The sequence below is a fragment of the Seriola aureovittata genome, chromosome 2, assembly GCF_021018895.1.
Source record: "Seriola aureovittata isolate HTS-2021-v1 ecotype China chromosome 2, ASM2101889v1, whole genome shotgun sequence".
In the NCBI taxonomy this organism is placed as follows: Eukaryota; Metazoa; Chordata; class Actinopteri; order Carangiformes; family Carangidae; genus Seriola; species Seriola aureovittata.
Window position 1 is genome coordinate 16,554,747 of NC_079365.1, and position 12,421 is coordinate 16,567,167.

General features: G+C 38.8%; 1 protein-coding gene across 1 annotated transcript in view; it reads left to right on the forward strand.

Moving 5' to 3' along the window:
• The window catches only part of LOC130183926 (voltage-dependent calcium channel subunit alpha-2/delta-2-like), a 37,947-nt gene that overhangs the window by 16,423 nt on the left and 9,103 nt on the right, over positions 1–12,421 (forward strand). Inside the window, exons 5-28 of the mRNA XM_056399659.1 lie at positions 2,451–2,495; positions 2,688–2,823; positions 2,955–3,086; positions 3,189–3,246; positions 3,347–3,397; positions 5,195–5,294; positions 5,416–5,577; positions 5,668–5,778; positions 5,888–5,966; positions 8,266–8,315; positions 8,504–8,593; positions 8,698–8,763; positions 9,238–9,312; positions 9,427–9,501; positions 9,705–9,776; positions 9,970–10,041; positions 10,900–10,961; positions 11,115–11,191; positions 11,297–11,357; positions 11,455–11,552; positions 11,647–11,737; positions 11,868–11,930; positions 12,040–12,143; positions 12,278–12,376. Coding sequence (XP_056255634.1) covers positions 2,451–2,495; positions 2,688–2,823; positions 2,955–3,086; positions 3,189–3,246; positions 3,347–3,397; positions 5,195–5,294; positions 5,416–5,577; positions 5,668–5,778; positions 5,888–5,966; positions 8,266–8,315; positions 8,504–8,593; positions 8,698–8,763; positions 9,238–9,312; positions 9,427–9,501; positions 9,705–9,776; positions 9,970–10,041; positions 10,900–10,961; positions 11,115–11,191; positions 11,297–11,357; positions 11,455–11,552; positions 11,647–11,737; positions 11,868–11,930; positions 12,040–12,143; positions 12,278–12,376 — 2,029 coding nt within the window. The remainder of the gene's footprint in view (positions 1–2,450; positions 2,496–2,687; positions 2,824–2,954; positions 3,087–3,188; positions 3,247–3,346; positions 3,398–5,194; positions 5,295–5,415; positions 5,578–5,667; positions 5,779–5,887; positions 5,967–8,265; positions 8,316–8,503; positions 8,594–8,697; positions 8,764–9,237; positions 9,313–9,426; positions 9,502–9,704; positions 9,777–9,969; positions 10,042–10,899; positions 10,962–11,114; positions 11,192–11,296; positions 11,358–11,454; positions 11,553–11,646; positions 11,738–11,867; positions 11,931–12,039; positions 12,144–12,277; positions 12,377–12,421) is intronic.

Sequence of the window (12,421 nt, forward strand, 5' to 3'; positions counted from 1 at the left end):
TAACCTTTTACTCCTCTGTCAATCAAAAGATGTAAATTCAAACCAGATGGGCTTGTCTCGGAGCGCTGTGGCTCTAAGCGGCGACTTGAGAATGAAAGAACATTTACACCACTCAGCTGAGCAGATCCCTGAGCGTTTGGCTGGGTGAAACAGATGACTGGGTGCACTCAGCCGTGCGGTTCTGTTGAGTCCTACACACAGTGGCATTCCACTTTTCCACTCGGCCTGCTTCATACGCCCAACAAAATGAGACAGGGTTAACCTCATCCTCTCACATCCTCCTCGGAGGCACTGACCCCCCCCCCTTCACGCCCCTCTGTCATTTTAGAGGACTACACTGGTGGTTTTTCATGTTTTATCCCATTATTTGAAAACTGTGTGTATGTCATAACACTGTCAACCATGCTATAAGCTTTTAATTTGATTTCCTTCCTTCCAGTGATCTATTGATTTCAATTATTTCTGTATATGAAAATTGACCTGAAAGGTCTTCATTCAATACGGCTGATTTTATGAATGTCTTCACAAATAAAATGACCTCAGTTAGAGATTAAATCACAACAGCTAACTAAACGAAGATTGCGGTGAGATTGTTATATCAGCTGCCGATTCCGAGAGTAAGACTGAACATTCAATCCAAACGTCTCTCGCAGAATAAAGTGATACATCTTATCACATTAAACAGGTGAAATATTTAGCAGAGTACTGAAGCAGTTCTCACAGGCTCAGATCTAAAGAAACAGAGCTCTCGGGAGAGGTTCACATGCAGGATTATAAATGTCACTTCTTTGGACTGACTGATAAAGAGCACTGGCTGATAATGTCTGGTTGTGTCAGATCTGTACTCCACGGAGAAAAAGGAGATCTGTATAAGTAGCAGCAAAAACACAGCAGACAGAAGGGAAAGTTGTAATGTTTAGTTGAATTGTGATATAGGCTGAGGTCTTCTTAGGAGATATGATTTGATAATCAGAACAGACCCAAAAATAGAAAAATATCAGCCTTTGAATAGATGTCACGATTATTCTGAAGTATGTTGAGTCTCTGCAAAAACTAAGACTAACAGATGGCTGTGCTCTGCCCGGGCCCTACAGCCTGTCTACTGATTCATAATGTGACAGTATGCAGCAGAAAACAATGGCAAACATTTGGTAGTTACAGATTTGCAAATGGGGCGATTTGCTGCTTTTCTCTATTTTGTATCATTATGTTCTTATGTCCTGCCGCCACGCTACATGGTATGCAGGATATTATGTCATCATGCCGGCTTCTGTTTAACCTCATTCTAACACCACAGGCATGGCATAGATGATCTGATTAGATTTTGGAGCATCTTTTATCAATTAGTATGTTAAGGAGTGAACACAGATTTCTCAAGAATTGCTGTAACTAATTAACACTTAAAGCTAACAAGTTCAAACTGACGACAGATATGTAGTTTGCAAAAACAAACATTTTTGGTGTGAAAAATCTTTGTTAATTAATCAGCTGCTTGGCTCTTAAAGGATGAAACAGATTTTTCTTGTGAACACAATAACTCAAGAACAACACATGAGCAGAAACGTCATACTTACACCACAGCTACCCCATATGAAATAGATTATATAATTACACTTTGGTGTGCCTGGTTGCATGAATTTACATATTAATGAGGTAAAATTGATTTTTTGAAACTTCTGTGAGCATTCTTGATGAGAAACTGCTTTGTCTTTTGTTAACATTTCATAAATTGAATGGTCTACAGTGGTCTACTTGCTGCCAATCAACATCAGTACTCCTGGTTCTTGTGAGACAATGAGCTGTGATGCAAAGTTGTAGCTCCTCTTTGTGTGATGCAGTCCAAGCAACATGTGTTTGTTTGTCTCCCAGTCTTTTGAAATGTTATCACTAGTACCCTTGACCAATATAAAGTCAGAAAGGTTAGTGACTTTGTTTGACCTTGAGGTTTGTCGTTGCACTGCATCCATTTTCTCCTATGTAATTTCTGGGTTTTATGCTATTTTAATCCACGATTTCCTGTCGGTTACAGATTTGACTGATTGGATTACTGTTCTGTAATGAGCTGTCACATTTGACACCTTTTTTAAAATTACAGTTAAATGTATTATGTAATTGGATTTTTCCAGGCAGAACCTAACCTCTACATTCCTGTAATCCATCGTAGATTTTTTTCTGTAACGATTCACATCAAATGCATCTTTGTTTGTGAATAGATTTGGTTATTCTGAAAGAAAATGTGCATTATGTCTATGTTTGAAGATAAAAAGGTGAATTAAAGAAAAACAAAAAAGGTGTTAGTGAGCACTGTTATCATTAATCAAAATAATCTTTAGATGCAACCCTGAATCTGTACCCTCTCTATGTCTAGTAGGTGACGTGACCTACATACAAGTGATTATCTGTCCTCATATTGTTTCATGGTTGTCATATCTGCGTCTGTTTTCCTCCAGGAGCTGGACATGGCTTATTATGACTCTAAAGCTGAGCTGGATTATGTGAGTAAGGGACAAATAACCAGGTTCCTCTGCTTTTTTTATACTTATTGAGGCTTTCCAGCAGAAGGAAGATTTTTTTTAATTTTTTTATGTTATTTATCAAATGTGTCTGATTTGAAATATATTTTTATATTATAAGGCAATTTAAAGCAATGAAATACATGTGAAATGGTTTCTGTTGTTGTCATATAGTATTCCATGGATGGAGAAGGAGAGGTGGAAAACCCATCACACATCAAGCTGGAGTTTGTTTATGATCCAAACTTCAAAAACAATGTCAACTATTCATACACAGCTGTTCAGATTCCCACAGATATTTATAAAGGAGGCAAGTGGTTCTCTTACTATTCCTTTGTTCTTTTCCACTGCACCTTGTAATGATATCAAATACTTATGATTTAATTTAACTCATTTTACATATTTTATTGCGTCTTTCATGTCGGATTCTTTTCCCATCAGCTCCAGTCATTCTGAATGAGTTGAACTGGACGCAGGCTCTGGAGAAAGTCTTCATGGAGAACAGCCGGGAGGATCCGTCACTGCTGTGGCAAGCGTTCGGGAGTGCGACGGGCGTCACCCGCTACTATCCAGGCACGTTTCAATGTGGAATATTAAGAGGGAATTTTGTGTGTTATTTTTAAGATAATTGAACAAAGCCTAATTCAAATTTACATTTTCTTTTTACTTTTACAGCGACACCTTGGAAAGCACCTGATAAAATCGACCTGTATGATGTCAGGAGGAGGCCCTGGTACAGTATGCTGCTGCTGTATTTGCTATTGTTGGCTTTTCACATGTGCACTGAATGTAGAGGGTTGAAATTGTGTATCCTCTCTTTTCCTTTGTCACAGGTACATCCAGGGCGCCTCATCCCCTAAAGATATGGTCATTCTTGTTGATGTGTAAGTAATTAATGATGTTTGAGAAAGATAAGTCGGGAATTCTCTTGCCTTTAGTAATTTGCTTAAATGTGGGTATACTGGCATAAATACAGTATTTGTGTGAAGCTTCTACTACTGCTGTGAACCAAGGAACATAAAAACCTTTTTCTTTCCTCGCAGCTTCTTTCTCACTAACAATTGAACAGACCATTTATGTTGTTGCTTCACACACGTAGGCAGCGTCTTTGGGCTCTTGGTGCTATTTGGCCTTCAGTACTGAAGAGAGAGGCTGGACTAAAGTTGTTGTGTTGTAGGAAAACAATGCACCTGGCACACGCTCTGCAGCTCATCCTGCTTATCATGTGCAGACAGCCCAATGATTAAGTTAGAAATGATTCAGAGACAAATATAATTTTAATTTAAAATAAATTATAAATTTAAAGGGAGCTGACAAAATAATTAATGTAAAAAGGGTAGGTGAAATAAGCTAAGGCTTCAGCCTATACCTTTTCGGTCCTGTTTTGATTCTTGTTTATCTTGTTGGAAAATAACTTAACTAAACTAAACGAGAAGACACTAGAACAAAGGAGTGTTACAACATATAGTGGATACACAATTTAATGCGACATGACCTTTATTGAAGTTGACTATTTAAAAGAATAGTACGTCCTTCCCATCTAACTCTCTGTCAGAAAACAAATAAGCACATTCGCCGCCAAAATGTCAAATTATTGCTTTAATCTTCAACATGATCAGACAAGTTTTCTTTCCTGTGTGAGAGCGTGCTCTGCTGAGTGTATTCAGACTCATGGCCATGGTCGAGTGCAGCAATCTGTTGTTGTCACCATACTGGACTGTCCCCATGTTTGCTATTCATTTTGTTGATAAAGGGTTTTTCATTGGCCCTCTTTCCAAGGTTAATCCTATTATTCAGTGGAATGAGGAACATAGGAGAAAAACCCTTACGAATGATCAACATGAAACATGTTTGATTGCTCACCACATAAAGTATGCGTCAAGCTTGCCAATCAGGTAGCCGTGTACTCAAGTAAAAATAGGAAACAATAAGTAAGGAACAATGAACATTTTCTAACCCCATATGTTCACCCGCAGTGAAGGAATACTGCTGAGTAAACCACAGGCCAAAAACACAAAATCTATTTGAATTCATTCACACCAGGGTTTTTGTGCTTGTAATTTTAGCAGCGCTGCTGAAAATTGTGTTTGGGTTTATGCAAACTGCACAGTAGTGCGTTCCTCTGTGGACTGAAAAATACAGCAGGAGGGAATGGAAATACAAACAAATGGCTACTGAAAAGGATTTATCAAAACTGGTTAATCACTGCTGCAGGGGAAACTGTGTGTGTGAGTGAACATCTGTAACATCAATACTACTGAGGACTTTAGTCAGGCACTCGAGGGAGAGAGAGTGTGCATTGTAATAGAAGGAGTTACTGTACTTTTGAAATAGGTAGAGCTTATATTTTAAAATCTGTTTAGGCAGTAACAGAGTTGGCCAAAAAATCTTTAGTAAATTTGATTGATGATTTTTTAATTTTTTTTATAGAATTCTGAAGGGATTTTAAAATTTAACCGCTGATCTTTTTGTTGACTCAATATGTCCTCATGTATCCTCCATCGTGGAGGGTTTTTGCACTGAGCTCATATACCGTACACCTTCAGTGTTTGTACATACTCTGCTGAACTGAAACATGCACTACTATAATTTTTCAGACCTATGCATATGTAAACTCTTTGCTGTATTCCTGTGTGTGTATTTAAGCATGTGATTGGGGTGATGCTTGCGTGTTTCCTCAGGAGCGGTAGTGTCAGCGGACTCACCCTAAAACTGATCAAAGCGTCCGTGATGGAAATGCTGGACACTTTGTCTGATGACGACTATGTCAACGTGGCCAGGGTTAGTGTCTGCTACACTTACCATTATCACTGATCTCTCTATCTTCTACTTGTTTCCTTAATTTTGAAGTCTTATATATATATATATTTGAACCCTGTCCGTGTCTCTCGTTGTGTTTCAGTTCAATGAGAAGGCCGAGGCCGTGGTTCCTTGCTTCAAACATCTCGTCCAGGCTAATGTGCGCAACAAAAAGATCTTCAAGGATGCAGTGCAGCAGATGCAGGCTAAAGGCACCACTGACTACAAGTCTGGATTTCATTTTGCCTTCAACCAGCTGTTAAATGTAACTGACATATTGGTTTAGATTATGTTAATACCAATGTCTTCACACACTGTTTAACTGTATCCTCCAAACTCATTTTCTTTCTTTCAGAAGACAAATGTACCCCGGGCTAACTGCAATAAAATAATCATGCTGTTTACTGATGGAGGGGAGGACAGAGCTCAGGACGTCTTCATGCAATACAACTGGCCCAACAAAACGGTTGGTTTCTTCTGATTCTTTCACCTCCAGTGCTTGACCAGGATCTATTGTGGTGTCTTAATTGCCCTCTGAAAACTTGTTTAATTTGCTCTATTTGCCCCCCCCTAAGGTTCGAGTATTCACCTTTTCTGTGGGTCAACACAACTATGATGTCACTCCCTTACAATGGATTGCATGCACCAATAAAGGTGAGCTGAATTTTCTTTGTAATTCATTCATTTTACTTTATTGCTAATATCACATACTATACAGCAGTGATTCCCAGCCTTTTCTGTCTGATCTAACCCCATAGTCCTGCTAGATGAGCTCAAGTACCCTGTCATCAACACCCCCTGTCATGTTCCAAATATGTTCGTATCAGTGGATTATAAACTGGATGTTATTTGACAGTATTACTTATAAAAAACTCTCATACAGCTTAAATGCTGCTTTGGGCAGTTTATTACCATTTATCTATTACTTTAAGCTATTAGTTTCAACAGTTTATTCGTCACTTCAAGCTGTGTTTAAACATGCCAACTAGTTTCCATGCTCTCAGGTTGACTGGCTTCTTACTGCTTATTCTATTTATTTAAGATCATTCATAATCCTATTTGGCTGTTTATTTTCCTCATTATAATGTATGTTTATTTATTCAAATCACACTTACAGTTTTTTAGTTGAGTTTTGTTAATTAGTTGAGCTTTTCACTTACCCTCTGGCAACCGCAGAAGTTCCCCTGGGCTACAACTTGCCGTGGTTGGGTATCACTGCAGTAAATTAGGAAAACTACACAATACGGATGCAATTGCCCCTTTATCACAAAAAAGGAGACTCCAGAGGGTTTTCAGAGGGTAAGTCTGCAGTCTGTAATTCATTTGCAACACTCCAAAATAATAAAGCAAATGAAAGAGTCCTTACTTTTTGTGCTGAGTCCACACTGGATCGTTGTTATAAGTTGGACTTTAAAACCGTGATACATATTGGCTGTGCTTTCCTGCCACATGTAAAGTATCAGCAGTAAATTGAGCACATGTATTTCTTTATCTCTTCATTCATTCCCATAATAGGCCCACTCTATCAGTCCATACTATAGAAGAGTTTATCACTTTATTACTTTATATTGATTAATTGAAGCCTAGAAGTGCACTTAATAAATAAATAAATAAATCACTGAGCCAAATGTACATACACTGATCCTACTAATGGGCCTGTGAGCAGTCCAGTGTCCATACTCTGTTCGCTCACGCAGAGGTCAGTTATGTTCATGCAGATCAGATGTGCTGTCAACTGAGAGATCTTTCCAGAAGAACTCGTGTTTGTGAGGATTGTTGTTGCTCGTGCAGGGGCACTGACTTACTGACACAGAGAATACTGAAAGAGTTGCCCTTTGTTTATACAGTGTTTTAGTTTTGCATGCAGGTTTTGCTATTATTCTGACATGACTGGCTGGATTTAAGCTGAGGGGGAACATTTTTTTATCCGAGGCTTCACTGACCCCAGATCAGTTCCTACAATAAGTCAGCTTCACAGCCAATGATGGCACATGCAGTTATTTGGTATTCTGTGTTGTTGACTGTTAAAGACTATGGCCCACATCATTTTATCAGACAATTTGTGTTTATTAATTAATAATAATACTTATGAATAAACATTTGATTGAACTTTGTATTATATATTTAATTTGTAGTAAAATATCAGACAGACACTTTGTATAAAGAAGTTAATGTAAATTTAATTTTAACATAGTCTAAGTCTATTCTTCACTCCTGACTGCAGAAGAGGTGCAGTGTTGTAGATTAAGAACTACAATAATAACTACCCAAAATGCCCTCTGTCAAGCCCTGAGTCGGCCAATAGCAGGCCTACAAAGGTGATGTCAGTCATCTCAGTTTCATGCAAACCTTGTAATGATTAACATCAAGAAGAACATTGTATTGTATTGTATTGTATTATATTGTATAGTAGGTTTCCTCCTATAGTTATGATGACAATATTAGATATGCTATTTGGTATATATATATATATAAAATTAAAAATTAATTGTTGCTGTTTTTACAAAGGAGAGACCTTATTATTAAATTACTTTGGAGCTGAGAGCAATTCTTTATATTTGGGAACATTTGGCACTTCTTCTTAATTGTAAGAATAAGAGCAAAGTGATGTCACGATTTTGACGCCAAAAATACCAAAATTGTAATCGGAGTGGCTGTGCACTTACTTCCAGATCTTACATTTAAAAATCCTGATTTGAGATAATCTGATCTAATGGTCTTGACTGAACTGTACAAACACAGATACCTCAGTTTTAAAAGTGAGTGGTATTCCTGTTTAAGCTTCCTGTCTGTGGGATTTAAGTGGCTGAGTCACTGGGTCTAGTAGCATCTAGTAAAATCTGGAATATTTATGAGCACCACTCTGTTTTTTTTCTAATAGCATCGCTCACACTTGCTCTTTTTCTCTCTCTTTTTCTCTCTCTGTTTGTCTTTTTTCTCTGTTGCTTGCCAGGTTACTATTTTGAGATCCGTTCCATCTGTGCTATAAGGATTAACACCCAGGTGGGTTTGTCTAGTGCCTCTGACACAGCTGATCCCCGTTCACTGTTTCTAGTTCTCCTTGTGGCGTTCACTCACTTTGTAGACATCTACCTCTACTTCCATTTATTTGCACGCCCATTCTCACACCCTGCAGATGTTGGTTTGTTTTTAAAGTTCAAGCCGGTCACGTATCTCTTCTGTTTTGTCAGGAGTACCTCGATGTGCTGGGGCGCCCCATGGTTCTGGCAGGCAGCGATGCCAAACAGGTTCAGTGGACCAATGTGTATCAGGATGCATTGGTGAGACTCCATTGGGTGGATTTTTATCAAACATAGTAAACGCATTGCACACACTGAAAAGTTCATGATTTATATTATTTGGGGTTTGTCATTTGAACCTGCAGGGTCTTGGCATGGTAGTAACTGGGACTTTGCCTGTATTTAATCTCACCATGGATGGAAACTCACAGGTAACTGGTAGTAACATGTCAGGCTGAGTGTTTTTATGTTATTACATATTACATTATTACATATTGACATATTGCAGGTTACGGTCACTTTCTCTGTTTGCTAATGCAACATTTCAAAGGCAGGATTTAGCTCTGTTGTGTAATATGACAGAATACTTAATGGCAACCTTTAGAGGAATATTTCAATATTTTCTAACGATTAGATAAAAAGACTGATACTACTCATTACTGTACAGTAAATTTTAAACCACCAGTTAGCTTAACCTAGCATAAAGAGGAAAGAAGAGGGAAAAAATGACACAGGTTATTTGCTGGACTATTAGCCAAACTAAACTAAGATAAGATAAGCTAAGCCGAAATAACCAACTTTGCTTCATACTTACCATAGAGCTCTAAGAGTGGTATCAAGGTATTTCCTAAATCCTGAACTATTCCTATTCCTATTTAAATGTATTGCTGCTGTTGTCTTACCAGAATCAGCTGATATTAGGTGTCATGGGAGTTGACGTGCATCTTGATGAGATAAAGCGACTGACGCCACGCTACAATGTATGTACATCCCATTAGCACCACTATCAGTCACACATTTCTTCATTTTTATTTTTAATGGACAATACAAACACAGTATCACACATTATGTCTCATTTTTTGTCTCCTAAACAGCTTGGAGCCAACGGATACATATTTGCCATCGATCCAAATGGATATCTTCTCCTACATCCTAACCTCCAACCAAAGGTGATCTATATTTAACCTGGCAAAAAGCATTAAATTTACACTGTGGATAGTTGTTTTGAGAACCAGTGGGAATAGCCATTAGAGGTCCATTTAAACTGGGTACAGATTGACTACAGTTCATTGATGATCAGCATGCTATTTTACCTGTTTTACATGCGATGTGACTCTAATGTAAATGTCTTTTTCGCACTCACTCCTTTCAGCTTGTGAACCTCCCTGAACCTGTGACGCTGGACTTCCTAGACGCAGAGGTGGAGGACACCAACAAAGAGGAGGTGAGCACTTAGTGCCAAGTGGAACCGAAAAAGTTTCAGGCGTTTTCTGTTCCATGCTGTTTGTTAAGCTCATGTTCAAATTTATTCCTGGGCCGGTGAGCAACATTATCTGCCTCGGGACAATCTGCATACCAGTCCGCAGGGTCCTGTGCAGGTAACTTATAACTTATAACACTGTGTTTCCATGCTCTAGATCCGCCGACAAATGATTGATGGAAGACCAGGGGACATGCAGGTCAAAACACTGATCAAGTCGATTGACGAGGCACGTAATTTTTCTTTTGAAAAGCTTTTCATATTTCACCTCTTTAGTCTGACTGTAGCTCTCATGTAGAGTTCAGTGACATATCAAACAGCATTTATTTATCAGGTCTAATCTGGGGTAACCTCTTATTGTTGCAGTATTGGCCTAGATGTCTCAGTTACAATACAGCTGGTTACCATTAAGTAGACCTGGTGACACCACATACTTTTATAGATTTACAATGCTGTTTAACAAAATGTAAAATTCCAAAAGTTTAAAGCTGAAATATTAATCACTGCAGAGCTGCTTCTAAGTCACCTTTGTCCTACTCTACTGAGCACTGCACACAACTCTATGTGGAGTAAGTTATGATACATTTGGAGAAATCATTTTTAACTCTCACTATGCTTTCATTTCCAAACAAGTGGTAAAGGTAACTGTGTAACACTCTCACCACGTGATCCATTCACTAGCTGTTGTAGTCCATGTTGGTGTAAAAACATATTGTAACTATCACTTTTTTCTACCGTTCGAAGTTGAAAATATAAACCCATTTGTCTTCCATTTGTTGTGTTTATAAATATTATTGGTGTAAAGAAAACACTGCATCAGTGTCATCAGTGTTAGCGCCTATATTAAAAGATATCATCACAGATTATGTTAATTGAATCTATGAGGGTTGTGTTCTGTGGGCTCAGCAGACAGTGAAATGTATCATTGCTTATATAAGATGGGAAAAACTGCAATATTAAAACCCAGGTTGCAAAAAAATCACAGTCACACCTCCACAAAACGACATTGCACACATGTTAAAGTAAAATTGGGTAACCTGTAGCCTGTTTACTTTGACTGAGTATTGAAATAACTCTTTTACTATAGAATTACATTGATGAGGTGTACAGGGGTTACACCTGGACTCCTATCAACGGCACAGATTACAGGTGAGTGGCCGCGATGTTATGCATTATAAATAATACCCGATCAGCTGTGCCCTGGTGAGTGCTGCACACAGGGATGGATTCACTCATAAGACCCTTCCTCTCCCTGTCTCTCCTCATTCATGCGCCTTCCTGTTGGGATGCTGCCCCTTGCAGTCTTGGCTTGGTACTACCCCCCTACAATGATTACTACATCCAGGCAGACCTGAGTGATGTGATGCTGCAGCTCCAGTGTGAGTACCAGCGAGGCAGCGCTCTCACATATCTGTTTTTATATAGAGAAGTAAGATATACAATAGATGACATGAAAAATATAACATCACCTCTCTGTGTTACAGATATGCAGTCGCTGCTGCCCAGCTCCTTTGAATCATCAGGACATGTGTTTCTGGCTCCACGGTGACTCTGATCTCTCCCTTCCCTCTCTTCATTTCACTCTTTCTTCTGTCTGTTAGTAAAGAAAACATCATTATTTATTTATGTTCTCCCTCTGCAGGGAGTACTGCAAGCGTCTGCACCTTTCTGACAACAACACCCAGTTTTTGCAGAACTTCCTTTCGCTCATTCTGGATATTTCTCCAGAATCTGATGAGTGTGAGTTACATGTGCTCTAACCGCTTTCAGCAGTAGTTTATCTGCCGCACCGCAGATACACCAATGAGATTATCTGCTTGTCTTTTTGTCTCAGGTGACCAAAGCCTCATCCACAACCTGATTTTGGATTCTAGGATTATTGGGCAGCTGGCCTCTCGTGTATGGAAGAACAAGGACCTGAATTCGTGAGTGAGCTTGTTGTTGCTCTGTACAGTGTATTTACACACCATCTACCGTGGCAAAAAAATGTGCCTCTGAGAAAGAGACACATCATGCAAAACACTGAATTTTCTAAGTCAAAACTGATTCTTACAGGTACGGCTTCCTGGCTGTGTTTGCATCCACAGATGGTGGAATAACGCGAGTTTTCCCCAACATGTGAGTAAGATTGATATACTTAAAAATTCACACAGAGAAATCTCACAAATATTCTATCTATTTTTTTTCCATATAACATTTAATGATTTGTGTTGTGTTTGTACAACAGAGCTGCTGAATTATGGGAGGAAGATCCTGAACCCTTTAATTCAAATTACTATAGACGGAGCCTCGACAACAGAGGTTACATGTTCAGAGCTCCACCCAGATCCTGTGAGTAACTGCAAAATGATGGTTAATTTCAGTTAAACCTGAACTCAAAATGATAAATTCAGCATTTATTCGCTTGTGACATACGACTGTAAGTTGTCATCAGCTTTTTAATTGCACGTTTTGTTCATGAACAGCTTTGGACGACCCTGTAGGTGCAGAAAACGGCACTCTTGGAATTCTGGTCAGTTCCGCTGTAGAGGTTAATTTAGGAGGCAAACTGCTCAAACCCGCAGGTAAGAAAAACACTTTCACGTGGAAAGTCACAACTTGATGTGGTA